The 26,931-nt window shown below is 34.1% G+C and overlaps 2 protein-coding genes across 3 annotated transcripts; both read right to left on the bottom strand.

Annotated features, from left to right (window-relative positions):
- Nucleotides 1-1,539: 1,539 nt before the first annotated feature.
- Nucleotides 1,540-6,320, bottom strand: LOC138321242 (uncharacterized). Of its 2 annotated transcripts, XM_069264769.1 has the most exons (5): nucleotides 5,543-6,320; nucleotides 4,946-5,043; nucleotides 4,298-4,416; nucleotides 3,856-3,931; nucleotides 1,540-3,410 (listed from the first exon to the last, which is right to left on the bottom strand). In XM_069264769.1, exons 3-5 carry the CDS (start codon nucleotides 4,392-4,394, stop codon nucleotides 2,888-2,890), a joined length of 696 nt encoding a protein of 231 aa, XP_069120870.1. In that variant the 5' UTR covers nucleotides 4,395-4,416; nucleotides 4,946-5,043; nucleotides 5,543-6,320; the 3' UTR covers nucleotides 1,540-2,887. The 2 variants fall into 2 exon arrangements, with proteins under 2 accessions (XP_069120870.1, XP_069120869.1); XM_069264768.1 differs by lacking the exons at nucleotides 4,946-5,043; nucleotides 5,543-6,320 and having other exon boundaries at nucleotides 4,298-4,745.
- A 1,012-nt stretch (nucleotides 6,321-7,332) lies between these two features.
- Nucleotides 7,333-21,865, bottom strand: LOC138321241 (uncharacterized). The gene is made up of 11 exons (XM_069264767.1): nucleotides 21,529-21,865; nucleotides 16,584-16,793; nucleotides 15,647-15,759; nucleotides 15,368-15,506; nucleotides 14,598-14,765; nucleotides 13,919-14,140; nucleotides 13,379-13,489; nucleotides 10,176-10,589; nucleotides 9,697-9,840; nucleotides 9,511-9,586; nucleotides 7,333-8,722 (listed from the first exon to the last, which is right to left on the bottom strand). Exons 1-11 carry the CDS (start codon nucleotides 21,575-21,577, stop codon nucleotides 8,143-8,145), a joined length of 2,226 nt encoding a protein of 741 aa, XP_069120868.1. The 5' UTR covers nucleotides 21,578-21,865; the 3' UTR covers nucleotides 7,333-8,142.
- Nucleotides 21,866-26,931: the final 5,066 nt, after the last annotated feature.

Below are 26,931 nucleotides of genomic sequence, written 5' to 3'. Positions count from 1 at the left end.
CTTAATTATTATATCCATAGCTCAATATTTACTAAATTTAGTGTTTATGACATTTATAAGGTTATGATTGAATTATATCGTTTGGCTCAGACGGGCATTAAGAACAGCCACTCAAAGTGGCGGAAATTCCTGCCAATATATCAATGAACATATTCCTTCTGATGAAGCATATATCTGTGGTTTCCCGATATGAAACTATAAAAAGTTTTATTGATCTGATATCAAAAACTCCACAGTGCAAATAAGTTTAATTTTAGGCGTTTGCACTGTATGGTTACACACGTGTACACAAGATATAATGTGGCAGGATATTTAACGTAGTTGTGACGCGGCGCCCGGTTCAAACAGCCTGAATCAAGGAGATGTGTGACGAACAGAGTTCTCCAATTTTACGATCCGTTTCGAGTTCTAAATTGATGAAAAATTCGAGTAATAAATTACTTAACCACACGAATGTTATAATGGTTCCGTATTGAAACATGAAATTATTTCAGAATTTTGGAGGTTTTCAAATGAAACGGACGCCGATCGAGGAACATACATCTGTATATATACACAGGTAGGCCTAGTGACAGTAGTGTACTGTAAACGTTATGTACAGATCTACCGACTCATTGAATGTTAGCATGAAGTTTATTATAGGATGTACATTTTTGTAATGAACAATACAGCTTTGCTGATACAACATGTAGCCTAAACATTGCGACTTCATCGGTATGTGAACATTTAACATACATCATATCACCAAAGAGAGACGGTAGAAACGATGTAACTTTTCTACACTTGTATGTACACACCTATATGTTCATATGTATTCAAACCTATTTTGATAGACCTACATGTTCCTCGACCGTGCGATTGGTACTGGAAATACATTTTTGATGCGGACAATCATATATCCATCCGCGTTGCGCCAAATTGCGCGTGACATACTCAACCTATCGAAAAATGAAATTGAGTAGCCTTTGGTTAAAATCAAAGGGGTTTATACTATCAATTCACCACTGACGAAATATTTCACGTTCACCCGTGAGATGATTCTTCGATAATGCTTATTGTCCTATTGGCAGCTTAAATCCATTCCAAGACGGCTCCACGTGTAGACGTTATGTTGTGTTTTGCGTGACTGTTTGGTTTGTATTGTATTTCACTTTTATTTTCCTTTTAAAGGAGCATATTGTCACAGACGGAAAAGTCACCAGATCTAAATGATGATCCTTTAGTGTGTTTATAATTTTTAAAGATGTTTGAATCTATGAAACATTTATACCAATTAATCTAACATTTTTGCTCTCCACAATCATGATTTCGGCCTAAGATCAGCGAGTTATTCTGACTTACGAAACCTAATCAAAGTTTTGTAACCAATACTTGTTGTAAAGTATTTAACCAAAAAATAAACACTTGTATGGTGAAAAAAAAACGTTATTGGGTCCAAAAGGGAACGTCTATCAATAACTTAATAACTCAACACTCTTATGATAAATTATTACAAAAAGGGAGGCAACTCACGTCAACAAAACGAGATAAATCAGTACATTGATATTCCCTTTACTTTATTAATTTTTCCAAACGTCTCGAAATTACGTAAACAAAATGGCAAATATACAATTAAAATACTCTCTTTACATATGCATGTAAACGTTTAAAACATGAAATAATAGGTCATATGTTACAATAAACGTTATCAAAAAAGCACCGGTATGAAGAAAATTCAAAATATTGTAGTCAAAAAAGTACATATTCCTAATGTTCGTCTAAAAATGTCTAAATAAAATTACAGCTCTTCATCTTAGACTCCTCGCTTCATCGACATCTTCTTTATTCGTTACAAGCGAGTATATATTCGGCTCGATTGTATTCTCGCTGTTAAAGAGTTTTTCCTGTTCCAGTGAAAAACAGATGGGCTGTAGAGTAATAAGATATAGCTTGATAATTGTTTTCGTTTTAAAATGTCTAAATGTATAACATGTTATACATGAGAGTTGTTGATCTAATTTTCAAAGGATTTTACACGAGTGACGATGTTCCATACATGATATCAAAAAAAGTTATATAATTTGATATGCTACAAGTGACTTATTTATGACATAATTACTGAACGAGCCAATTATGGGTATTTTTCTTAAGTTAGCAGATCAATTTTTTTTTGTCAAAGACGATAAGTTAATTCACCCTCGAATAAGATAGCAACATAGACAATTTTACACCATTTTTAGCAATGTATATACAAACATATTTAATAACTCAAATCACGTATTATCAGAGAAATAATACCATTCAATCTTATGTTACAGCCATTATAGAGCACACATACACTTTATGCAATATAAAAGCAAACATTCCAATAAGAAAATGGGTATTTGCCAAACGTATGCATCCTTGTGTCTCTATAAACATACGAAATGCAAACTTTTTATTCCAGGTATTTTCAAATGCATTCTGACAATTACGCGTTTTCCACACATATATTCATGCTAAAAATGATTCAAATGGAATCTTAATGCAAAATGATTAGAATTATTGATATTTCATATAGGCAGGCAATCATATTGACTATAGGGTATTCGGAGACTTAATAGACAATTCCACTAAATGAAGGACACATAAGTACATTTGACGCCCAATCAAAAGATCCAGGCGTTATAATAATGTCTATATTGGATTACGGAAGAAACATGTTTTTACGAAGTAACGAAGGCTGAAGTTATTTATCTCGTTGTTTATAAACATTAAACCACTGCTGCACATTCCATTTCACAACATTTGACCGTGCATAATGTTTATCTAATATAATGTTAAAGACTGCCGATTAGTTCTACACCAAGATACGTAAAAGCATAGACATTTGAGGCAGTTCAGTTTCATAAAAAAGTAATAAACATCATTAATTTTCACCGTTTAGTGACATCCTAAAGAGTAGGTCTATGTGTTCGCTTGGGGACCTAGGTAAACGACTTTCAGCGTTTCCGTCAAAAACTTCATCTTCATCAATTTCATTGTTGTTTAGCATTGGTTCTTTTTCCTGAGAACCGGAATGGCTTTCTGTTCGTGACACTTTATCATCTGAATCATCCACAGTTGCGTCACCTTTTACAGGCTGAGGTTCATCTAATTTATCCAAAAAGTCACGTGACGCGTCAATATATGGCAAGTTCCAACTCACGTTGTCACGAGAGCCCGGTGTGAACAACTCATTCTGCGATACAAAGTTGCCCTGAGAGACATTCAAGAGAACATTGTCGTAGGAAAGACGGGGCTGGTCGTTTTTCAAACTTGATCTGGCAGGTTTTTTAGGAGGAGGCGTTTTCATCGGAGACGAACTGGTTTGTGCTGTTCCATTTGTTATCTTTGGAATAGTCGTCACTGTCAGAGGAATGGCCTTCTGGTCCTTTCTGGTTCTCCAATACCTGGAAACGGAAGTGGAAGTTATACTGAAAGTCGTATTAATTGATCAATCTAATAACATACATACCGTTATACGACTCATAGAATATCTAACAACATCCCATTCCGAGATACGTTCTGATTACCTTTATGCTCTAGTTTACCCCCACCTTGGTTCACAAACGGAATACATTACATCCCAGCATGCACTTATATACATATATGCTGTACTATTTATGCTATAACTATTTACCCGAAAATGACTATTCGGAAGTAGTTATTTGATTGGTCAATATTGGTCACCAGAACGTGACTCTGAACTGGTGTGTTAATAATTAAATGGGTCCGTATGTCAATAACATTAATAGCCAGTCAATCCCTTTTAATGTGTTCAATTGTCATTGAAACTGCAGTACTTAATGCACTTATACATAACTTAATTTTGTTAAAATATCAACCTCAACCTACCTGTGAAACGCAAATGCTATTAATATCAATGCTATAAATAGGATCACTGCAAGGGCAATCAACAGCATACCAAGACCTGAATAAAAATGAAATATTGTCGTTACATTTGAAATTAAAATGATCATATTCTGCGAATTCTTAGGTTGCTTCATTTATTTAAATGATATTTAAAAGCACTGAAGTAACATTTGTCACATCTGTTCAGCTCTCCGGTCACATTATCATCAATTTCAGCTCTCCGGTCACATAATCATCAGTCACCATCATCATCGTTGTCGTATCATCATCATCATCAACAATATACTGGTATTATATTTGAATGAATTCGGTATATGGACAGGGTATTACGTAGAAAAAAGTATGAAGACTGCCCATCTAAATTTAAGTGTGTTTTATCAACGTTCATTAAACCGTCTCAAGGAGAAAGTATTTTAAAACTTACCAGAAGGTTCGTATTTTTTACGATCATCGTCATCGATATTTTTCTCCAAGTTTCCATAGTTAGGATTCGGAAATTCAGTAGTTACACTTGACTCCATGGTGGTTTTAATAGTCAGATACCTGAAAAGGGGGGGCATAAACAGTTACTCTTCAAAAAGTGTTTATGTCTTGGAGATATTGCAAACATCAATTGAAGAAAAATAACAGTTGACGTCATGCTACCATTGTAGTACAGTACATTCGGACGTATGTTTGAAATAGATTAAAAATAGATTATTGTTGGCCAGTAGTGATTTGCCTGTTGTCAGTATAATGTGATTGGTTAAGTGTTAGGCTAAGTTTCAATGATATGGGCATATACAATGAAAAATATTTTCCATTTTGAAGAAGTGACAACATGGCCATATCGCAGTGCTCCTTCCCCCTAAATTAGTAGCATACTCTTTTCTTATTTAGTCAAACAAAATATTTACCATGGAACAAGGAAATGCTTGACAAAATATGACAAGTACTAATGTTACGTCATATGTAGGCCATATCCGCAACAAACTACCCTTGAAAATTGAAACAGCAACAAATCATAAATTTCTAAAATAACATGTATCTATGATTCGAAATGGAATGCGTTAGAAAGGTAAATATTACTTACGTAAAGTTTCCTGAGACCTAATGTTTTACCAGGCTCGGTCGACAAGGCGTAAACGTCTTAGTGCGGACATCCGTCGTGACTGTATCCTGATCACAAGGCTAATAACAATGGACGAGTGTATATATGTCATAACACAAGGACAGACGTTTTCATGAGTGTGGCAGATTAAATACAACTTTGTTCTTTGAAATCTAAAGTTAGATGAAGTTTTGGTGTATGACGATGGAAGTACAATTAAAAGTGTATACGCATTTCACTGACATCTAACTTTGTCTTATTTTATTTAAGTCCATTATGTATGTATGTGTATAAGGAGGAAGGGTGGCCTAGAAATGAAGGAAGGGTGTGTGGACAATTGCGGAAATAATCCCCACTTATGTTCTATCTTTCAAAAATAAAATATGATGTTATAAAGAACCATTATAATGTTAATGTCCATATTGCCAAGACATCTATTCGGTTTTGAAAAAATGTTTCTGTGGATATGGTTTATAGCAACTGTAGTCGGTTTTAAACACCGTCAAACGACAGGGTGATTTAAGGACATGTTATACACATGCGTGATGGTAACATGGACTTTGACACGAGGATAATTACCTACTGACCCGATGACTGTTCTTGCTCCTTTAAATGCCCCTCACCACTCTTCGAGGCCAAATGCATAGGACATGAATACAATAGCATTTACAAAACAAGATTGGTTCTATGCGTACTAATAACATAAAAAGAACAAAATATATAGTAAAGTATCCCCTCAAGTAAATGTATCTGAATCCATATGCACCCTAGGTGCTTAATGGGTGTATTACGGTATATGTGTTGTCGCTGAATAAATTAATATTGTATTGTAATAAACTAAAACAATACAATTGACAACACAATGGATTTGCTTTCTTGGACGAGGCGAGGACAAGTAATGACAACTGAATTTAAACTTTATATATGCACATTATCCCAGTAGTATTTATCAGATTCAATAGTGTAAAATACTAGTACGTACATGCTATTGAAAACGAACGGCCCAGAACAAAAGTTTTTCTGCCCAATAGTACAATCCGTTTTGTAGTTGCAGACTCCTCAGAAAAGAATTCTACTTATCATATCATACAAAATGTCTTTACAGATAAGTGTCCTTCTAGATTCTAACGCGCACAGTTATCAATGTTTTTCTTTTCTTTCCCATATTCGATATGTATATGTGCAGAGTACCATCAATAATCCGAACAGTTACGTCCCGGGTTCAAATTTTCCGGATTGCGAATTTTCTTCACTGCCAAATACTGTTTTCTTAGTCAATAATCATTGTCATTCCCTGACGGGTATGTACGGATTGTGAGGTGTCCGGATTATCGAAGGTCTACTGTACCTAATCTATAACGCCTTACCTGCTTCGTGTCTTTCAGATATCCGTTTTTATTCCCTTACTGATCAGATTCCGACTGTTAAGAGTTGATTCCGTTTGGCCTACTATTTTCTGAAAAATAAGTTAAAATGTACTGTTTATGGTGGATGTTAAGGTATGCTGATATTGAAGGGGAATAAATTGATTTTATTCTTTGGAAATAGAGTATGCTGATATTGTTAATATTACTCCACATCAGGTCACGGGTTCGAACCCACGTAGCGGAGACGGTTGGCTCTATGGGATGTTTTTTTACTTCTTATCAAGCCAAACTAAGAATTCAAAATGAACAAAAGTTATGACGATTTACATTATGTAAAACACAAGTTTGATGAAAACATTCATTTCCTTTAAACGTACATTGTGAATGTGTCGGTCAATTTGAATATTTAGAACGATTTGTATTAATGAATACATCAACTAGTAATGTATTTATTCCATATACATGCATTTAATATATGTTATGAAAATATATGTCAAATGTTCGTGTTCTATGAAAACGTCGATAAATCTTGTATGATATGATACTGGCTGTTATGAAGAAGTCCAGTATCCATGAATTGTATATACATGTATTTATTTACCTTGTTCAAATTATGTCGGACTTCCTTGTAATATCGCCCTTCGATCGAAAAACCTTCTCTCCTCGGTGGTTGATGTTTGTTACTGGTGCCGACCTTGTGTAATACAGCCTTTAGTATCTAGTGCCTTCTTCGCCTGGGTGCATATTATAGCTTGGGAATGTCTCCGTTTGGGATGCATAATCTTAGCATCAAATGCACAGGTGCAGTCACTTCATATATAAGCATATTAAAACTCTGGATAGAATTTCATTGATGTTTTTGTTTTTAAGTAAAAACAGATGCCTGATATCCGTTGTTATCCGTCAGTCCAACAACGTGACGAATGTATTGTTTGAAAGTCCATAAACGTTTAAAATCGATACAGGATAATATACAAATCAAGATACTTGTAATGGACACAATGTTCGTTTATAAGTTTATTTATAAAATAAAAATCATATGTTTGCATTACACATGGTATGTTCACTATATGTATTTTTGAAAATCGTTTATTTCATCTCCAGATAGTGGAAGTCACTGCTGTGTAATACAACATCAATAGAATAATACTAATTATTACACAGGAAAAAATATATCAGTTAAACTGTAGCATATTTGTTGTATGTATGTAGAAATATATATTGAGCTAATGTACAGTTTTTAAACGTTTTTCTAATTTGTTGATATTTAAGCACTAAATATTTCAATTTTATAGGAAAATTATCCAACATTTTTCGTAACTATCATTTATAAATTCATAAAAATGATTACATTGTATAAGTAATTTAAGATGTACTAACTAAGAAAAAATAACAGCCTTTGATTTATCTACCACAATCATATGCGTAACTGGAATGTCCATGACGTGTCAAAAACTAAAACATGTACGGTTGTACGGAGATTGGAAGACCAAATTTTGGCAACTATATCAAAATAATAAAATATTGTATTAATTATTGTCAACATTTCTTGAATTTATACATGTGATTGTATACCTCTTGGTTAATTTCAAACGAAGCAAAAACAGATAGAAATTATACAATACAACACAGTAAAATACAAATTAGTACCATGCATTGACAAACGACTAGATATGTTACACAACATTTAACACAATGCATATCATGTTAGCCATTCAAAGCATATACATTATATTGAAACAAGTATAACATGCAAGTTATTTTCATATTGGAATATGACGAAATGTGTGTGTTTCAACAAATGAACAGAATCTATTGGTCCTTTTCGCCACTTAAAGACATTCGGAATAGAAGGTCTATGTGTTCGCTAGGTGATCTTGGTAAACGAGGTTCGATGTTATCGTCGAAAATGTCATCTTCATCTTCATCATTGTTTTTCAATATAGGTTCTCTTTCCGAAGCATCGGTTTCTTGATCAGAGTGCGATTGGGACACTTTGTCATCTAGGTCAACTGAAGCGTCCGGATGACCAAGATTAAGACTGTTAGCCTCGTTTTCACTTAAAAGTATTGTTCTTCTGACAATTACGGGTTGTGTCTCATCTATATTGTCCAGCGTCTCACGCGATGCGTCGATGAAAGGTAGGTTCCAACTGACATCATCGCGCGTGCCGGGAACGAACTGATCACTCTGAGACACGAAATGACCCTGTGAGATATCCAAGAGAACTTTATCTTGTTTAAAGCTTGTCCTAGCTGGTTTTTTAGGTGTTGGTGTTTTGACAGGAGACGGGGGTATCTGTGTTTCCGGAACAACCGCTCCATTTCCGGTGTTGGGGTAAGGCCTCACTACCATCAAATTTATTTTTTGGTAGTTTCTATTTCGTCTATACCTGCAAAATAAAGTGGAAATTAATATTTGCGCTTGTATTATATCTCGTTTTATGTGATAAGTATTCAAAGAAACCAATGGAAATGATATGTCATGAACTTTTGAGACCCACAGTTGATTGCACTACACTACGCTACACTTATCACCCGTGGGACAGCTCTATCTCAGACCATCGCATCAGTGACGTCACTTTATAAATAGAAACCAATTAACATAACTCTTTCAAAATGAGATTTTTTTTTCAGTTTGGAGGGAGATTATTTATGGATATCAATGTTGTTAATATACACCTTCTGTGAAGCGTCTGTTACCTCCAATCTCATTGGCTAAACAATCGACAGGGAAATCTGTCGGGGCCAATCAGATGGCACTTGACTAATGCGGTTTTCTGAGTTCGAGCGGTCCCACGGTTGATAATTGCAGCGTAGTGCAATCAACCGTGTTGCGAAATTGCGAAACCTCTTGATGTAAGGAATGGTATTGTCATTATAACCCGACAGAATGTTTAATTTGGATGCCATTATGCCGTCTTTCTATAATGGTAATTGATTTAACTAGTAACCAATGTTGTAAATGCATTAATAGTATCGCAGATGTTAAGACATAAAATAATATATTTGTTTAAGTACTAAAGCTTATTCACAAATTGTACAAATACAAAGCATGACATCCGGACGAATGAACGGGGACAAATAACACCCTTTTAGTTTAAAAATGATAAAACAATGCTTCAGGCTCCGTATCATTTGAAAGGTCATCAACCAATGTGAGTAGAAGTAATACCCTTACCTTTTATACGCCAGTGCCACCAGGATGATTGATATGATGAGAATCACCGCCAACGCTATCAATATGAACAGGAGTCCTGGAAGAGACAGAGGTGTAATATGATAATATTATTTATACTTTACCTCTTACAATTGAAAAACCCGAGAAGAAATATATATAAAAAAGAAGATTTTTTACTCAATATACCAGAATTAGTGATCCCGCCGTTGCTTTCCTCTTCCCCACCAGTATTTTTCTGTGCGACGTTAGCAACGTTAGGCTTTGGGGGATCTGTCGTTACTGTTGTAGACTCCTTAGGTGTCGAGGAATCGTACTTAACATCTCCAGATTCTGAAAATGTAAACGTATGTTCTAAATCTGAATTCAAGTACTCTACTTTGAGGACAATGGTTTTCATAGACACAAAAAGACAGATACAAGTTTAAATCGTAGTTCCTAATTACATATATAATTTCTTCTCAAAAGCAATAACACCTTTTCCGTACTAGATATCGAAATATGCCGATATCGTTGCAACATTTATAGGTCTCCACTTCACGAAAAGTAAAGTGGCAAAACTGATAGCAAAACAATAGAAATATGATATGGCTTTCAAAGACAAAATGTATCAAATTATTCAGCATATCATATTTGTAGTAGAACTATCAGTTCATTTTCGCATTTACCTGGTAATACAACAGATGCGTTAGTCACAACTGTGGTCCCTTCTGTTGTAACTGTTATTGGTGGTTCAGTTTTAGATATTTCTGTTGTAAGCAGTTCAGTTGTAGCTGCTTCTGTTGTCCAGGTTTCAGTTGTAAGCTTTTCTGTTGTTTGTTGTTCCGTAGTAAAACGTTCAGTTGTTGTTAGAACTTCCGTTGTAGGTAATTCTGTTGTTTGCATTTCCGTTGTAGGCGCTTCAGATGTTGACATTTCCGTTGAAGGCGCTTCAGTTGTTGGCATTTCCGATGTAAGTAAATCTGTTGTTGGCATTTCCGTCGTAGGCGCTTCAGTTGTTGGCCATTCTCTTGTAGGTAAATCTGTTGTTGGCATTTCCGTTGTAGGTAATTCTGATGAAGGCGCTTCAGTTGTAGGAATTTCTGTTGCAGTTATATGGATGTAGTTTAGGTTTAATTTGATATATTAATTATATTCATGTTGTATGTGTTTCTGCAAATAATCCCATTTTCAGTCTTTTACATAGTCTGATTTTCATTTTTTTCATTAGGAAATATAGCAGCTAATGTAATATAAAGACAACTTCTAATTCGTATCTGTACGTATCTGTGTGACGACCGATATGAGATACACTAAGGTCTCCTTATTATGACGCCAGAATTGTTTCCTACTTTCATTTTTTAAACTGAACAAAAGTTATCATACTCGCCTAGATGCGTTTTCCTGCTATGCAAAATGCAATATAATATAAATTTATTCTAAATTGCTTCTCTCACTTCAAGAGAATTATCGCATCCATGTAAATTATGCATGTAATAGTGATTTTAGTATATAAATGATGCAGATTCTCTTATCGGTATACATAAATGTAATAAACGCTTGTAAAAACGACGGTTAAATATGTAAACACGTGCAAGTTTGGAATACTGATATATGTGTGTGAACAGTGACTGAAAGGTTAAGTTTGTGATCCACAGTGAGGGTTAGTTTATATGCTTGACAACAAATAAAAAAGCAGCAACATTAACAAATACATTTCAAGTTCTTTATAAAGAGGACATCTTTAAGTTACTAAGCAAAATGAAAATACATTATAAGCATGAATTCAATAACATTACTATACATGAACCGTACTCACCACCTACTATAAAGACAGCATTGGCAAAAATACTATAATTATAGCGTTATATTACCATGGATACTTCAATATTCTAATTTGACAATAAACCCGGTACAATGCAATACTCTTCAACTTGTGAACATGTAAGAAAATAAAATTTATTGGGCGCATTCTTCTGAACAACTGTTTATAGTCTAAATCAACATTCATGTGACTTAATCCTCTGAAACTGGGACGTATGGACATTTTAACTGATACAATAAACTGCTAACAACATCTTAACCGTGATAATGATTTAATAGCATGGTATTGACCTGAGCAGTAATATTTGTTATCGTGATGATATCGAGCAAGCAACACAATCTGTTATAATCCTCATTGTCCGGCGAAAGACCGTCGCGACACAGGGGTGACAGCATGCCGCGAGGCATCGGCGAACACCTGTTAGTTATTTAAGTCCCCATTCTATTTTGAACCATACCTTTAGAAACTGAATCATAGTAGAACTTCTAATTTAAAATTCCCTATAGAGACCGGCAGATGGAACAACATCACTAGCGAGGAAAGGTTATGTCCTCTCTGTACAAATTGTGTTGGAAATGAGTACCACTATCTATATGTATGTAATAATGAATCTGTTGTAGCATTACGAGAAATGTATATACCGAGATACTACGCTACTAATGATAATTCACACGAAATGAAAAGAATGTTTACTGTATGCAATAGAGCTAAATTGTTTTATAAAGAGATCAATTAAACTTCTTTAAATTATATAAGAAAAAAATTTTAAAAAAAATTAACATTGTTAGTTTCAATGTATCTCAATTTGTCTATTAATGGCTGTGTCCATCTATAATTTCCTACTTTATGTTTTTATTATTGTTATTAATAATATTTTTGAGCTCTTGTTAGAAATGTACATATTTAATAAGTGAATTATAAAATCTTGATATGTACAGGTAATTTTCGTTCGAATCATTGAGTGTTATTTACCTATGCTATCTTTACGAATGGACTATGAAAAAATTCGTACATTGAAAACATCGATTCATAAAACTTCGACTCATACATAGGTTTATTAGTTCGATACAGGAAGAGGTCGAATAATAGAGGTTTGACTGTAAAAAATGATTTTGAAATAACTTGTTTATTTTTGTACAGTTCTGTGATTAATCTATGATTTTTTTATCAGAAATACGAGACTGAAGCATTACATACCGAGAGAAAAACTCAACTGCGCATGTTTATAATGTTTATGAAATGCAAAAAATAACTATTTTTATGTTTTGCATGTGAAATAACAAACTTTTTCTCATACCTACAGGTGCCATACTGGCTGGTCTAAGGCAATACACTCATGTCGCCTGAGGCTGTATTACATGGCCACCCATCCACTAAAGCCTCATGACATCACATCGTTAACAAAATTACTATTTTCTCGATACAATGTTAACAATTTTTCTAGATATTAGGCTGGGTTTACTTTAAAAGATACAAGCAACGGGATTTGCGTTGAAAATATCACGCAAATTTCATGCATGGAAAATTGACTGGCAGTCGCATTTTTTTCGAATTTATTTCAAAATAGCGGAAAATTATAGTAGTAAAATTGCAATAAAACGTCGAGGTATGAGAGGGAAAATACTCTCCCATACGTGGATATGAAGGAAATGGATATTCTACAATCAGGATCACAAATGGCAAGCCTCGGGGTTTAAAACATTTTGTGACTTTCGGGTAGAATATCTCCATCCTTATAATAAGCAAAGGAATCAAGATAAAACAAACAAAAAAATATCAGGGTTGACATCCGAAAAATGGAAGGGGCCTTATGAGCTACATTTATAAGATCAATAATGTTCTATTGAATGTTATCTTAGATATTCTCACAAATACAACATTTTTCCTGCATAACATGTAGAATTGATAGATTATTTTTAATTGCTTTTATAAATACATGTACTGCACATTATAAGAAAACTCCAAGAATATAAATGAATAGCCATGTTACGGTCACAATTGTACCTTTGTAACTACTACCATAATATTGTTGATTTCCATTGTTTCGTGACGTGTTACGGAACCTACCCTTCATACAGAGAGTCTTCAATTTATCCATACACTGATTGTACGATTCCTGTAGTACGTTTCCATTTAAAACAATTGCATGGCATGACGTAGGATTGATCGAGACGTCACCTTGAAGAGAAAAATGGTCAATAATATATTGTAAGCGCTTTTATCATAGGCATCGACAACAAAACAAAATATTTTGCTTTTCTACATATTCAAGACCAACATCAATAAAGGAAAAAAATATTGTTATGCCCTTTGAAAGTTGGGTGTTTTAAAAGATTTACTTGCAGAGTACAAAGAATCACATTTCATTAAATATAACTTTTCCTTTTGTAAGTTTTACAATACTGTATCCAATGCGTTTAAGACAAATTACTGAATTGATAAGTGGAGTTTAATTGATTAGATAACTTTTCAAACTATGAGTATCAATATAATTATGAACTCATATTGATTTTGTTTACAATCCCTATTCGTTTTTATGTTCGGTAGCCTTTTATCGGATACTTTGAAACATATGCCCTACTTGGGCTGCTAATATAATACACATACCTTCGGCAGTAGAGAGTTCTTTTGTGGTTCTGAACAGCCCGATCCAACTTTCTGATCCAACTGGAATATAGTCTTTAGTTAGAACGCCACGCGCATTAGACTCGTCGATGTATGCCACGTCATTTCCGGTGGATATGCAATGACGCTGAGCGTCATACCACGTCATGTTTTCTGTTTTAAAAATAAAGATTTCGCTTCCGAGATCATTGGGGTCATACTGGTCTGAAAAAGAAACTTACCATTACATATGTAACATTTACTGGAATATCAACATTAAGATTATATTTAATTTTAATACACATAAAATAATGAGAGAATGCTCTTATTGTAAAAAAAATCTATCCAGGTTAATCATAAAATCAAATCAGCAAACTACACATAATATAAAAAGAAATGAGAAACATCTTGAGAATTTCCTGAAAATGAAAAATTAAAATCATTTGTATTATGCTTAGTTAACAAAATGAGAAAAAAATTGAAATACGAAAGATACTAAATCATATGTAAGTTAACAAAAATATGATGATTTGATACAAATAAAAACTAAAACGAAATTCAATAATGTAACTAAGTAGATGTTAAATACCAAAATATTGATATTGGTAGTTGTTATGGTAGAAAAATATAGCCAGGTAAATCATAAAATCAAACCAGCAAAAGCGTTCATTGAGTAACTTACAATTTCTACAGAAGAAGGTCCTTTTCTCCGTACATATTTGGTTTGTGAATAATTGATGTTCGTAGTCGTAATCATAATCGTATAGCTTTTCTAAATCTTCTTTGTTGAGAGAGACACAGTCTCCTGGCGTGTCTTGTAGGGATGCTCGTAAGTCTTCTGGTTCGTTCACTTCAACAGTAAAAATGTGTAAAGGATGAAAAAAATTCAAATCACGCATAGTTCAACGGGGTAAAAGTGCATAAATTAGTAGTACAATTCAATATTTGGTACATCACATCATAGAAATATGCAGAGTGTTTGTCAGCTATTAAGCTGTCCTGCCGGTAGGGTGTTTGAATTGCATCTTTCATGATTTTAAAAGGCGACAGGCTTTGGAAAATTATCTGTACCCTTTTCCTAAGCGACTTTCGTCTTACTAACATCTCCTTGACACCGTCTCACTTTTAGTGTATGTTTCTGCTCAACGTTCAGCATAAAATGTGGGGGACGACTGGTCTTGCCGTTGTCATGATAATGTGGTTACGCAGGGTGTGCTATTCAGTATCTTTGGCGGCATGCGCCAGAGAGATATAAAAGGGCAAGGAAAGGGGAGCCTAGCTGATAGAAGGATGTTGAGAGAGCCAATTTAAGCTACCAACCAACTAGAAACACATCGTGCGCACTTTTACCCGTATAGAAAGATGGTGTCTTCAGCTACGAGCATATATACATGTATTCCCATCATTTGAAAAACATGAACGTAACTAAAAAAAAATCACATAAAAACTTACACATTCGGTACACTGTCATTTTGTCTGAACCGGCCTCTCCACATATCTCATTAGAATTACCGGGACACACAGTCGTGCATGGAGTCTTGGACTCTTGGGATAGCTTGGCTGACGCCGGAAAACAATAGCATTTTGTACCCTGTAAACAAAAGAGCATTGCTCACAGTTATTGCTATAAAGGAGTCTTCACGTGAAAAGAATAACAATGGAAACACATGTTAAATTAACTCGGTCTTTCTCTAAAAACAAAAGATATATTCTTGTTTCTTTAATACATACCTCTAATCCGATGTACCGCAGGTTCCCACATTTTTTTGAACATCCATAAATAGAATTAGTATTTCCAAAGTCCGTTTCATTTAATGAACTCCTGTCTGTTACGCCATAGCAACCTAAAGAATAAGAACGAAATAATTATCAAAACGAAATAATTTACGTAAATCCCTGCAGCTAAGACTGCTCTTCGCCTATCACAAAAAAAATGAAATTACCATACACCGACATCAAACCTTCAATTCAGTCAGCCATCAAACACCATTGGCAACAAAGGCCGTCTACCGAAACAAACAATAAACTGTTTAAAATACAACCTACACTTAATCCTAAACTGTCAAGTCAGAGAGAGGAAGATGTTCTCCCATTGAGAGGGGAGGATCCTCCTATATGATATGCACGTGATTCTCTGCTCATATTTTAGGCCATTGTATTTATTTTAAACTTATAAGAGATAAATATTACTGCGACATGTATACTTTATTTCATGCCGTGAGGCATAATCATATTTTCAATAATCTCAAGGAAATCGGCATTTTTTAACAACTTTTTCCCATCTTATTATCGCATCAACTCAACATTGTTTTGTTTCGTCATCATTGTGCATAAGATTTTTCATGTGCTTTAGCCGAAACTATTTTACCCAATACAATCTTTTAATAAAATATAAATTTACAATCCGTGTTTTTTAGTTCTTACTTGTCCATTTCTTATCCTTATCTTTTGGATTGAAACTGCTGCATGATTTGTAGCTCGGCCCTAAATGACCTTAGTTGTCGATGGGCCGTAAAACAAAAACAAACAAACCCTGCATACATAACGGACATTACAATACCTGAATATTGAGAAAATTGATATTGTGCAATTAAAATATTTGATCATAAGTTTCTTACAACTGTCTAAATTTTATCATTGATAGAAATATACAAATACAACAACTTACCAAGCTTCCAGAAAAATGGTGACTTTGATTTGTATTTGCTCGTCCAATAAGATTCGCCCTGCTGTAATACGCCTTGCGATTTCAATTCTGCCATAGGAACGACTGTAGGGTCCAATATCTCATAGCCCATGTCTGTGCATCCCTGACTCGATTCCTCCCAGGGCACGTCTACGTCAACGGTCTTTATGTCGTAATCCGACAGTACGAAACCTTAGGAAAATTGAGACAACAGAAATGTAAGAGATGTTCCACCGCTAACAAATAGCAATGTGTCTCAATCAAAAGCAGGAACAGGCGAGACACTTACTTTACATCATGACCACCATTGAAAAGTTTGAGATTCTAATTTTACTTCAAGATATAAATATTCCGAAAATATTCCGTGGCACTACATTTGTGTATGTCCAATATGAAATGAAGTACTGATTGGGCATGCACCAACAGCGAAATTAATCTATATTATTTTTTGTATTAATTAGACATATATATACACATTATTAAACACAAATTATTGTTTAAATAATGAGTATCGTTTATGCTCTGTCGGCGATGGAACATCATAAAAGAAATTTAACTGATCGAAAGTAATAGGCGTTCAAAAGTATTTTCTTTTCATTGAATATGTTTCAGGTTTCGGTTCATATTTCCTCATACCCATCGCACTAACATGATAAAAGTTGTAATTATTGTCGTAAAAACAGACAAGGTACCAGTTGGATTGATAGTGAAAATAAATAGATCACCCTTTTAACAATAAACATGTAGTGGGTAGAATTTTTTATAATGTGTCGAACTGTTTTGTTCGAGTTCCGGAAATAGTGATCACCGAAGCAAGAAATCTTTTGGCAGAAAGTAACCAAGTTGTGATCAAGGGCATGTGTGTGGCATATTATCATTGTTATGAAGATAGCCGTAAAATACATAAAGCATCTAAAGACCAACCTAAGATAAAAATGAAAATATTCCAGTGACAACGCTTAATATTACTGAAGGCAAGGCCTTAAATGGTGCAGTCCGATAAATAAGTAAGTCAGGTAAAAGAACTCATAATACTGTGTCTTTTCCAAAAGTTTCCCGTCATTTCAATATGAATCCAAACTTTACTAATCAGTATGTAGGCAAGGGCCCGGCACCATAAAACTTTCTCAGACAGATTTTTTTATCAATTCTATGTGTAAAATTATATACTTGAGTTAAAAATATCTGTCTGAGAATAAGAATGAAAATGGGATTTTTCTTATATTTCGTGCATTACCCTTATAAGCACATGAAAATAGATCGAATGCGTGCGGTTATCATGCAATGAGGTCGGATATCTCGATAATTTAAGTCGACGACCTAATTCAAACAATATTGTAAGTGGCATTAACAGTGCAGTTATCCGGGTATTTTTTACATTTTACTGTTGATGGTTTGAGAACAGTTATCCATAGGCATTTTTTTATGAAACTATTGTTTGTGTTTCAACACAGTATAAGGAAGACAAACATCAATTCGATAGTTTGTATACATATTATAAAACATACTGAAAATAAAATTAGATACGTGTGATAAAAAAAGATACTCGTTTCATTTTGAAAATGCTTCGTCAGGTCCATTCACATTAGTGACAACAGCGTGAGTTACACGTGACATTTAAAGGCAAAATGTCGCCCATTATATGTTGAACCATTTCTGTGACTTATGCAGAGCCAGACAGAATGGAGGCTGGGCGAGACTGGTTTTCATAGGATCGGTAGTTATTATGATATTATCACAAGACAAGCAGATTACAAACGGCGGTTTGACTGAATATTTCTCTCATACAAGCTTTCTTTGGAAAGATTTCTAGTGATAACATCAATCTGTGTTCATGGTTTGTTTCATTACTATTCAAAAACCGGTTAAATTATATATGTTGTGAACACTTTTAAAAATTTTGAAATGTGTTTTTTGTTTTATGCACTTGCAAACATATGCCTGTATGAAGACAATCTCTCGGTTATATGAAAATACACGAATTCGTACTTAACATATATGTGATTGAAGCCGCGTTGTGGTGCAGTTGATTTTATAAAACATTTTCTTTAATAACCAGTAAATATTTCTAAAACTTTAAATTAACAGTATAGATGATCGATAGATTCTCATATAATTAAGTAAATTAAAATTAATGTCAGCTTCTTTACTCGTTATTGAAAAAGATAATGATCGTGTTGAATGTTGATCATGCATATCCTTCTAAAAAATCACTTCTTTCAATCAAAATAAGTTGTGAAAAATGTATAGCTCAATGACGTTTGCTGATAAACATGGGTGTGCATGCAGTTTCCGGAACGGAATATTAACATTTAAGGTCATTAATGGACAGCCTCCCACGTATGCGATGTGTTACGTGTGTGTTTTGGGAGACTGCAGTATATGTGTTTTGTGTCCCTTTATGATAGTTGGCCCAATTAATCTCTAAAAAAATGCCGATTAGGTATTAATTCTTATATGTTAATGGTCCTTTTACTTGTTCTCCCTTGTACATACATGAACATGACTTGCAGCCTATCGGACTTTGTGAAGAACATATACCATATTGTTGCTAACACCTGCTATGTTTTAATTTAACTCAACTACCGGGACGTTAATACATCTCCGATTTCCTCAACACGTCATAGGCCCTTTCAAGCTTCCTTACAATCCCAGGCCGCTAACATTACTTGGCATGAGTAGAACAAGCCAGATAACTTATAACTAAACAGTGAAATGCATGTACCGTTGAGGCAATTTGGTTATAACGAGACGATTAGATGACTAGGGGAGACTCTGAATCAATTTAATGCTGCATGGTCGGAGGAATGTATGGCCTTTAGAAGAAATTAACAGCAACCTGCCATCCATCCGGGCGTTGTCGAATTGACAATTAAGCGTTCCGTGGAGTTTTTACACATCTAACTGCTCGTTTACATTTTTGTTTTAAATTTCGATATAATTCTTTTTCTGATACTTAAGACACACCCATTATAAAAAAGCAGTCATCCGTGATAGTAGCGGGTTTTATTATGATATTTCAAGTCAAATTCATACCGTTTTATGTATGGCCAATCTGTCTTCACAGCAGTTTTAGGCTTAGCTACATAAAATAATTAATGGTTTTTATTTTCTTTATACTAGCTTTCAATGACCCTGGCAGCTTTATCACTTCAATTTTAATTAAAATTTAATTTAATTAAAATGTGGTCGAGTGGTTAAGAGGTTTCAACATATTATCACTAGTCTTCTACCTCTGGGTTGCAAGCTCTAAAGCTATGTAGGGTAGTTGCCGTGTACTGAACACATTTCTGTTGATTTTTCACCAATAAACCGTCTGTCATCTATCACTGACGTAAACCTAACATATCTTTAAATGACATTGACTGTTAATCAAAATAATTCAAAACTCTTGTCGTTATATATATAGTGATCCATCGCCTTATTTTGTTCTTTATTTACGTGATATATATCCTTTCTTAGTGATAGTGATAGTGATTTTCTGATTGTGTATTTTTATTATCTTAAATTTTATTTCGTAATTGCGAAACAGGTTTTAGAAATACTTCTTCGTTACACAATATTCACTGAATAAGCTGACATCTTTGCTGTAATATCCCAGTTTATATCAGTTTATACTATCGAATCCTGCCTCATCATGATTCCAAATTCTTTCATTACAATACGTTCTTGCTACTATTGTTTCTATTGACAGTTTTGACCAAAAATGAACCCCAATATACTATATAGATGGTAGAATGTGTGATTGGTGGACTTTGTCATCTTAGCTTTAGCCATATTTTTACGTCAGATTATTTAATATGTCAAATTAAACATCAGTATGAGGTACCACGTAAAAATGTTTCATCTGTCATAAAACTACACAAATACGTCAGAACCACACAAGTGATCGCATCGGGACGCGCTGTCCTTAAATACGCTAAGCCATGAAACCGTAACCAAAAGATAATCAGACCTTATAATGTTTCGATCTATAATTCAAATGCACTCCAAATTTCGTATACGTCAAGTCTCACCTCAGTAATACTGAAAGAAACTTTAATTAGACGTAATTTAAGGTCAGTGTATTTGCCAATCATTTATCTTGATCAGAGGACAGAATGATAACATTCTCAATATTGAGGACACTAAATACTGCAAGCTAAGACTGAAAGTAGAGATAGGATGAATAGTATATCAGGTCGTTCTCTGAGATTCCTACTCAAAACCCTAAATTCAATCTTCACATCGACAGACCATACTGATAAGAAGCCCTATGCGCACAAGAAGCTCAGACGAAAAGGGAAAAAATATTTGTCCGCATTCCACGGCTTGCATGGATGCTTTAACGAAAAAAATATCGCAAATGATTTATAAGCAAATTGAATTAAGTACCTGAAAGATTTATATTGGTTAAATAAACATATAGAAGAAATAAGGTATAATGATGTATTTTATCACAATAAAACTGCTCGATATAATTTTTTTATTATGTCAATTTCTTCAAAAAGGCATGCTGTCATATTTGTCAAAATCTAACTAAACTGTTTCACAAATCATTTCAACGATAAATCTTTCATCTCCTCCAAATACACTTATTTGATAACTATAAATTCATAATTACTATAATATCAATCTAGCAACAGCTGTAGCAACGTCGAACAAAAACAAATATAAAAATAAATAACTGATTTTCGTCTGTCTGAATAAACCATTTGATGCGCACACTATCATAGCCTTAATAATACAAAACTTATGTTAACAGCATTTCCTTTAAATTACAAGTTGTATATTCTTAGGATGTCACAATAACAAAGACAATAACGCAAAGAACAATACTGATAAATCCAACTAAGAGGAATATCATGAATCCATATACTATCATTTTTCACGCATTTCCATACCATAGAAATATTAAAGGAGAAATCAAACAAATTCTTGTACTTACCAAGAATAGAAACTTGGATAACAATCGTCAAAAGTCCCATGACCATCATGATAGATCCGACGTATGTGCTAGTATCCGATATAAAGCCGTCCTATTTGAATGAAGGCCAGCGCGTTTCCTCCTCTGACGACAGTGGCCCAAAGGAAACTTGCTTAAACAAGTGATTTCCCGAGTCGTCGAAAGTGTATATAACTTATATTTTACGATCCCCGATATCACAAATACCGCGCGGTGGGCTTAGAAAGTATTTCATCAATTTCAACTAGCAAGATGTTTTGGCACCAGAAAGGAAAACCGGAAGTGTTGTGGTCATGGATATATCAGCTGATACATAACACACACCTCAACTGGATAGGCTTAGATGTCCATTTCTTCTCGTGTTTATCATTCGACGGTGTGTCGGGAGGGGGACGTGTTCAGGGGGAGACACAGTGGTGTGTCGAAGTGGAGTATCTAGGGAGGAGAGGGGGGGGACAAAATTAAAAGATATGTTATCGCTGATATTTTCAGAGGCTGAGAATTAGATCCGGTACAGACATAACACATATTATTGTTTAAAGAAAGAATTAATAATGGAGATACAAAAACTGAGACTGATGGAAGATTACATTACACCACAAAGCTACAGTGACTGTCTGCAGTATGTTTGTGTAGGCGAAATGTACTTGACGTATGGATTTGGAAGAAAACGTGATTCCAAAATACACACGAATGTTTTGAAAAATGAGATCCGGATGCTTCTGAATGTTTCTGTATCAATAACATTTTTTTGAAAGTTTCACTTCATTGTTTTAAGGGAACATTTTCAAGGATCGATTTTTTGGCAACAAGTATATATAAAAAAGTTAATATGACGGGTTGCACTTTCACGGCTACAACGATATCTCAAAAAATCGAGAGAGAAAAATCATCTCCGCGAAAATTAGCGTCAATTTACTGCTTAGTAGTCAAAACACGTGCGCAAATGATGTTTCATTTAAATGGCTAATATCGACCTTTTGAGGATCGCAAACTTCAACTAAGCATTCAAGTGGATTCACAGTGGGTTTTTTTAAATCATAACCCGAAGTTAAAAAAATAGTGACATCAATGCTTATAATATTTTTTTCCGACTACCTGATCAAACAAAATACGTTTAAAGGAACGATTCCATTGATTTTCCAATGTAATACTTGTTCCAAATCAATACGCAACGTCGACATATCTATTGTGATAACGTTGAAATATGACAACGTTAGGTTTTCGAACCATTCTCGGATTTTTTCTTTAAGTAGTATAAGGAAAAATACAAACGCAATTAGTGACATTTTTGTTGTTATCATAATTCTATTTACAATAAAAAGAAACGCATACAGGGTTCTCAAGCTTACGATGTTTCTCGAGTGTGTTGTTTTTATCCCTGTTCAAAATATTTCAGACAAGTAGTATCGATATATCCTTAAGGTACCTCATGCAAATGATACCCTTGTGGCAAATGGTTGCTAGAAGTCATCCGCAACGTTCAACGTACTAACACCTTGTAAATCAGACTGTGTCAGCAATGTCGAAAATTGGCCGCATATTACGAAAATATCTAGCTTCTGCTTATGCATAACCAACAAATTTAAACAAGTACGAAAACATTCCTTTCTTTAATTCCAATAATACTAGAGCAAATACATTTCCCCTTCAGTTGTCGTTAACCTTATTTATTTTATAAATATAATTATATTTCGGCAGTTTATATCAACAATAAGATTTGTTGATATGGTACATAACGTAACTAACTCATAATTTCAAAGACTGTCTTACGCTTCTATTAATTCTTTATGTTTTATCTTTACTTTAAAAATAATTTCCATATTGTTTTTGTTTTTCTCAAATTATTGATCATGTGTAATTGCGTAAAGTGGAATGACGTGCCTTCTTCCCTGTACACTCCAACTTGAAAAGAAAACACTTTCAAAACAATGATGAATAGAAGCATTGTTGAAATTAGGATCAGCTTCCGTACCATTGAGTTACTCAGTATATCAGACACTGGCGTTACGATAACATGCAGCGTGCACACAAACTCACTTAACAAGTAGATGCGTATATCGCTTTCACGTTTTAAAACACTTGTAATTGTCCATGTGGGGTTGCAGATAAGCTAACACAGTGTAATTGTGTGGTTTACAAACACAACCTGTCTGAGGCACCTGACCCAGATAACACATAAACGTATTTAATACGAATAGTGTACACACAATTTTCACAAAGATAAACATGGGGACATATTATCATACTTTTTATTGTTACTGTTTTCACTGTATTTTAATACTTTCAGGACTGTCAGCACTGCCAAACATCATGATATTTACGTCTACAGTTCAGTAAAAAGACTACAGATGGTTTAAGACGACTAAGAAGTTTTGTGGTTTACCATATCATTTTATATTTTACGATCATAAAAGTAATTATAAAGTAACATTTTTACATATGTTTGATTACAGTTCGTGTTGTTGGAAATGCTTATACAGCATCATACACTTTTTGTCTATTTCTTTAATATGTCTTTGAATGATTTTCACAGCTTGATTCGTCGAAAATTTTTCAAAAGATTACTGAACGAAGATTAGGATATCAAAAATTTATCATTATTGTTATTGCATACATAACTTCAATGTTTATTATGGAAACGGTCGTTCCGTCTTTGGCACAATAATACATCATCACAATAATACATCCGCAGTTGTTTTGCGCAGTTGGGAACGCAACAACCTGATATAACCCAGAACAGATTGTTAGATGAGTTGGTATACTGTTTATTGACGTCGTCGACAATGTAGAACAGATAATTCCTGTAGACAAATATCGATAGATGTCTATCATTTTAGATTGCATTTACAACCATTTACTAGAATTTATATATAAACCTAGTACCTTATACATATGTGAAACTATTGGTCAATTATTTTTTGTCCTAACACACTGTAACCGTAAATGATAGCAGGTTCAACGCAATGTGTCTTCTCATTCAACAGACATTTGACTAATCACAATGAAAAGAACAAGGCACCATACACATAGCTCAGTAGATATGAGATCATTGATAAATAAAAAATGAAAAGCTTAGCTTAATTGTTTTGTGATTCTTAGCTTAGCGTATGTTTAAAATTGAATCGGTTTGAAATGTCGAAAGTGAATCCAGCTTAATTTAAAAAAGAAATTTTAAAAATTGTGCCTAGAAAATAGTAATTTTGTTGACGCTGTGACGTCACGAAGCTTTATTGCATGGGTAGCCATGCAATACAGCTTCAGGCGACATAGGTGTATTGCCCTGGCCCAGCCAGTATTTCACGTGTAGGTATGATAGAATATCACATGTAAAATCCTCTAGTAAAAATATGTATCTAAATATCAATAATTATATCAACTTTTGTTCATGGCGTGAATACTCATTAAATCAATTTATTTTGTTGTGATTAGATCTATCTGCAAGCAAAACTTCATTAATGTCTTACATATTTAACAACAAGAAGCCCGGTGAGTCTGTATTGCTCACCTGGATAGTTCAATGATTTATTTTTATTGCAAAGGCGAAGATATTTTTTAAGTTAAAGTTTTTTAGAGTTAAAGTCGCTTGAATAGTAATTTGTCATAAAAGTATGCCATTCAGACTAATGAGGGTAAACTTAATTTCAGATATTTTTTAAAATGCATTTTTGCTTTTCCCCCTAATTATTCACATCTTTAAGGATGTTTCTTAATACATGTTGTTATTACACCAAGTGGCTAAAGTAGTATGGTCACAATTTATACAAAATATGATCTCCTCCCTCAAAGATGTTTCTGAACTCCAACTGTACAAAATTTTACACAATGATATATCATTAACTTTGACGTGAAAATGGCGATCGTAATTCGCAGACATAGCACAGGTTTATCCCAGTAGTAGTGTGTTATCTCACTGAAGTATACTGCCAGTCACCGAATAGCACACTCATCCCAGTCACATAATACCAGGAACGGGCAAATCAGTCGTCCTGAGCGCTAAGCAGGACGAAACAACTACTGTTTTATAGACTGTGGTGTCTCAAGTTCAAGGCGAATAGGTTCCAATTTGGGTAATAACAAGAGAGACATTAGAAATAGGAACGTTTTATTAATAAACGCCCTATTAACAGTCCGAGTCGTATTAGGATGGCCTCTCACGAATGCAACAGAGAAAAAAGAGAGAAGAGAAATTACATCAATTGACTATTATGTGACGTGGATGGCAGGTACAATTCTAGCACTCTAACTAAGCTATGTAGGGGCATACAGTCACTTGACAACCACTTATATAGACTTAGATGTGCCTCGGCAAGGGACACAACCCATGTCCTCTATTACTTGGACGAACGCTCAACGCAAAGCAAAATTGTAAATCACTTTCAAGGGAGCAACAAAGAAAGTAAATCAGTTAGGAAAACGATAAAAACTATTCCATATGTAGCCGCCTTTTACGATCATAGTCCTAGGGGTAACAGTTACAATAAAGCTGCACGATATAATGTGATTAACAAACTTGTATGATATACGGTATACCTAATCCTGATAAAACACATAAAAAACTTACTCAGATATACATCAGGTATAAGAGAAGCTTTTTAACTTTGTTTCTCAATCCATAATAACATAAATCAAATATGCATCCTCTCAGTTAAACGGTCGTGTTGTCTTCATAAGACTGTAGTTCCATGGTAAGGGAGACAGATCGATCATGATTTCTTCATGCAGACGCTTGAGTTATGACAGTGCCCCAAGCTCTTCAAGCATTTGAATGACGAGATTTGATCAATATCCCTTTTCTGAAGTTTGAATTTATGAATAAATTCTTTCATTAGTATTAAAAATAACAATGCTAATTATCTCATCAACCTTATATTGCTATTTTATGGTAAATATATATTGATTAAATATTGTTATTTATTTTAAAACTAAAAGTATTGACATCTAAGCTATTTTGTAACAGGAGAACCTACCGTGGACGTGTGAAAAGTATATATAATAAGGGAGATAACTCTATTCTGATTAACGTCCGGTTCAATGAAAAAGCTGAAGGTTTTATGGTGCTAAAGTGCTCTATCTTGGCTTAATTTTCTTGAAAATTGACTTAACAAAACCAACTAACTCGATTTTAAGTCTATTATTTTTCTGTTAAGGATGTATTCTTCTGTGGTTTCAGTCCCGTTAAAGTCTCGTTTCGACATAGATCAAAAACGTTATGAGATTTTCAAATACGATTTATCAATATCTGTAACGTGTGGTCTGTAGCAAATTTTGTCAAAAAATTACATTTCTATTTTTAGTAGATTTTTTTACACAGCGATTTTTAGAAATGGCCCATTTGGCGGCCATTTTGAAATTGTGTCTTTTTTGGCATTGAGAAGAGCCATC

This window comes from Argopecten irradians, chromosome 4 (assembly GCF_041381155.1).
Source record: "Argopecten irradians isolate NY chromosome 4, Ai_NY, whole genome shotgun sequence".
Taxonomy (NCBI): Eukaryota; Metazoa; Mollusca; class Bivalvia; order Pectinida; family Pectinidae; genus Argopecten; species Argopecten irradians.
Note: the sequence above shows the minus strand (reverse complement) of the source record. Positions and strands in the feature narration are given on the sequence as shown.

Coding starts and splice junctions, on each gene's coding strand:
- LOC138321242 (XM_069264768.1), bottom strand. CDS start 4,433: ATGCCCCCCCTTTTCAGGTATCTGACTATTAAAACCACCATGGAGTCA. Junction 3,932..4,297: donor TAAAAAATACGAACCTTCTG/GTAAGTTTTAAA, acceptor ATTTTTATTCAG/GTCTTGGTATGCTGTTGATT. Junction 3,411..3,855: donor ATAGCATTTGCGTTTCACAG/GTAGGTTGAGGT, acceptor TTCCGTTTCCAG/GTATTGGAGAACCAGAAAGG.
- LOC138321241 (XM_069264767.1), bottom strand. CDS start 21,577: ATGATGGTCATGGGACTTTTGACGATTGTTATCCAAGTTTCTATTCTT. Junction 13,490..13,918: donor AGAACTCTCTACTGCCGAAG/GTATGTGTATTA, acceptor TTTCTCTTCAAG/GTGACGTCTCGATCAATCCT. Junction 9,841..10,175: donor CGCATCTGTTGTATTACCAG/GTAAATGCGAAA, acceptor TTACATTTTCAG/AATCTGGAGATGTTAAGTAC.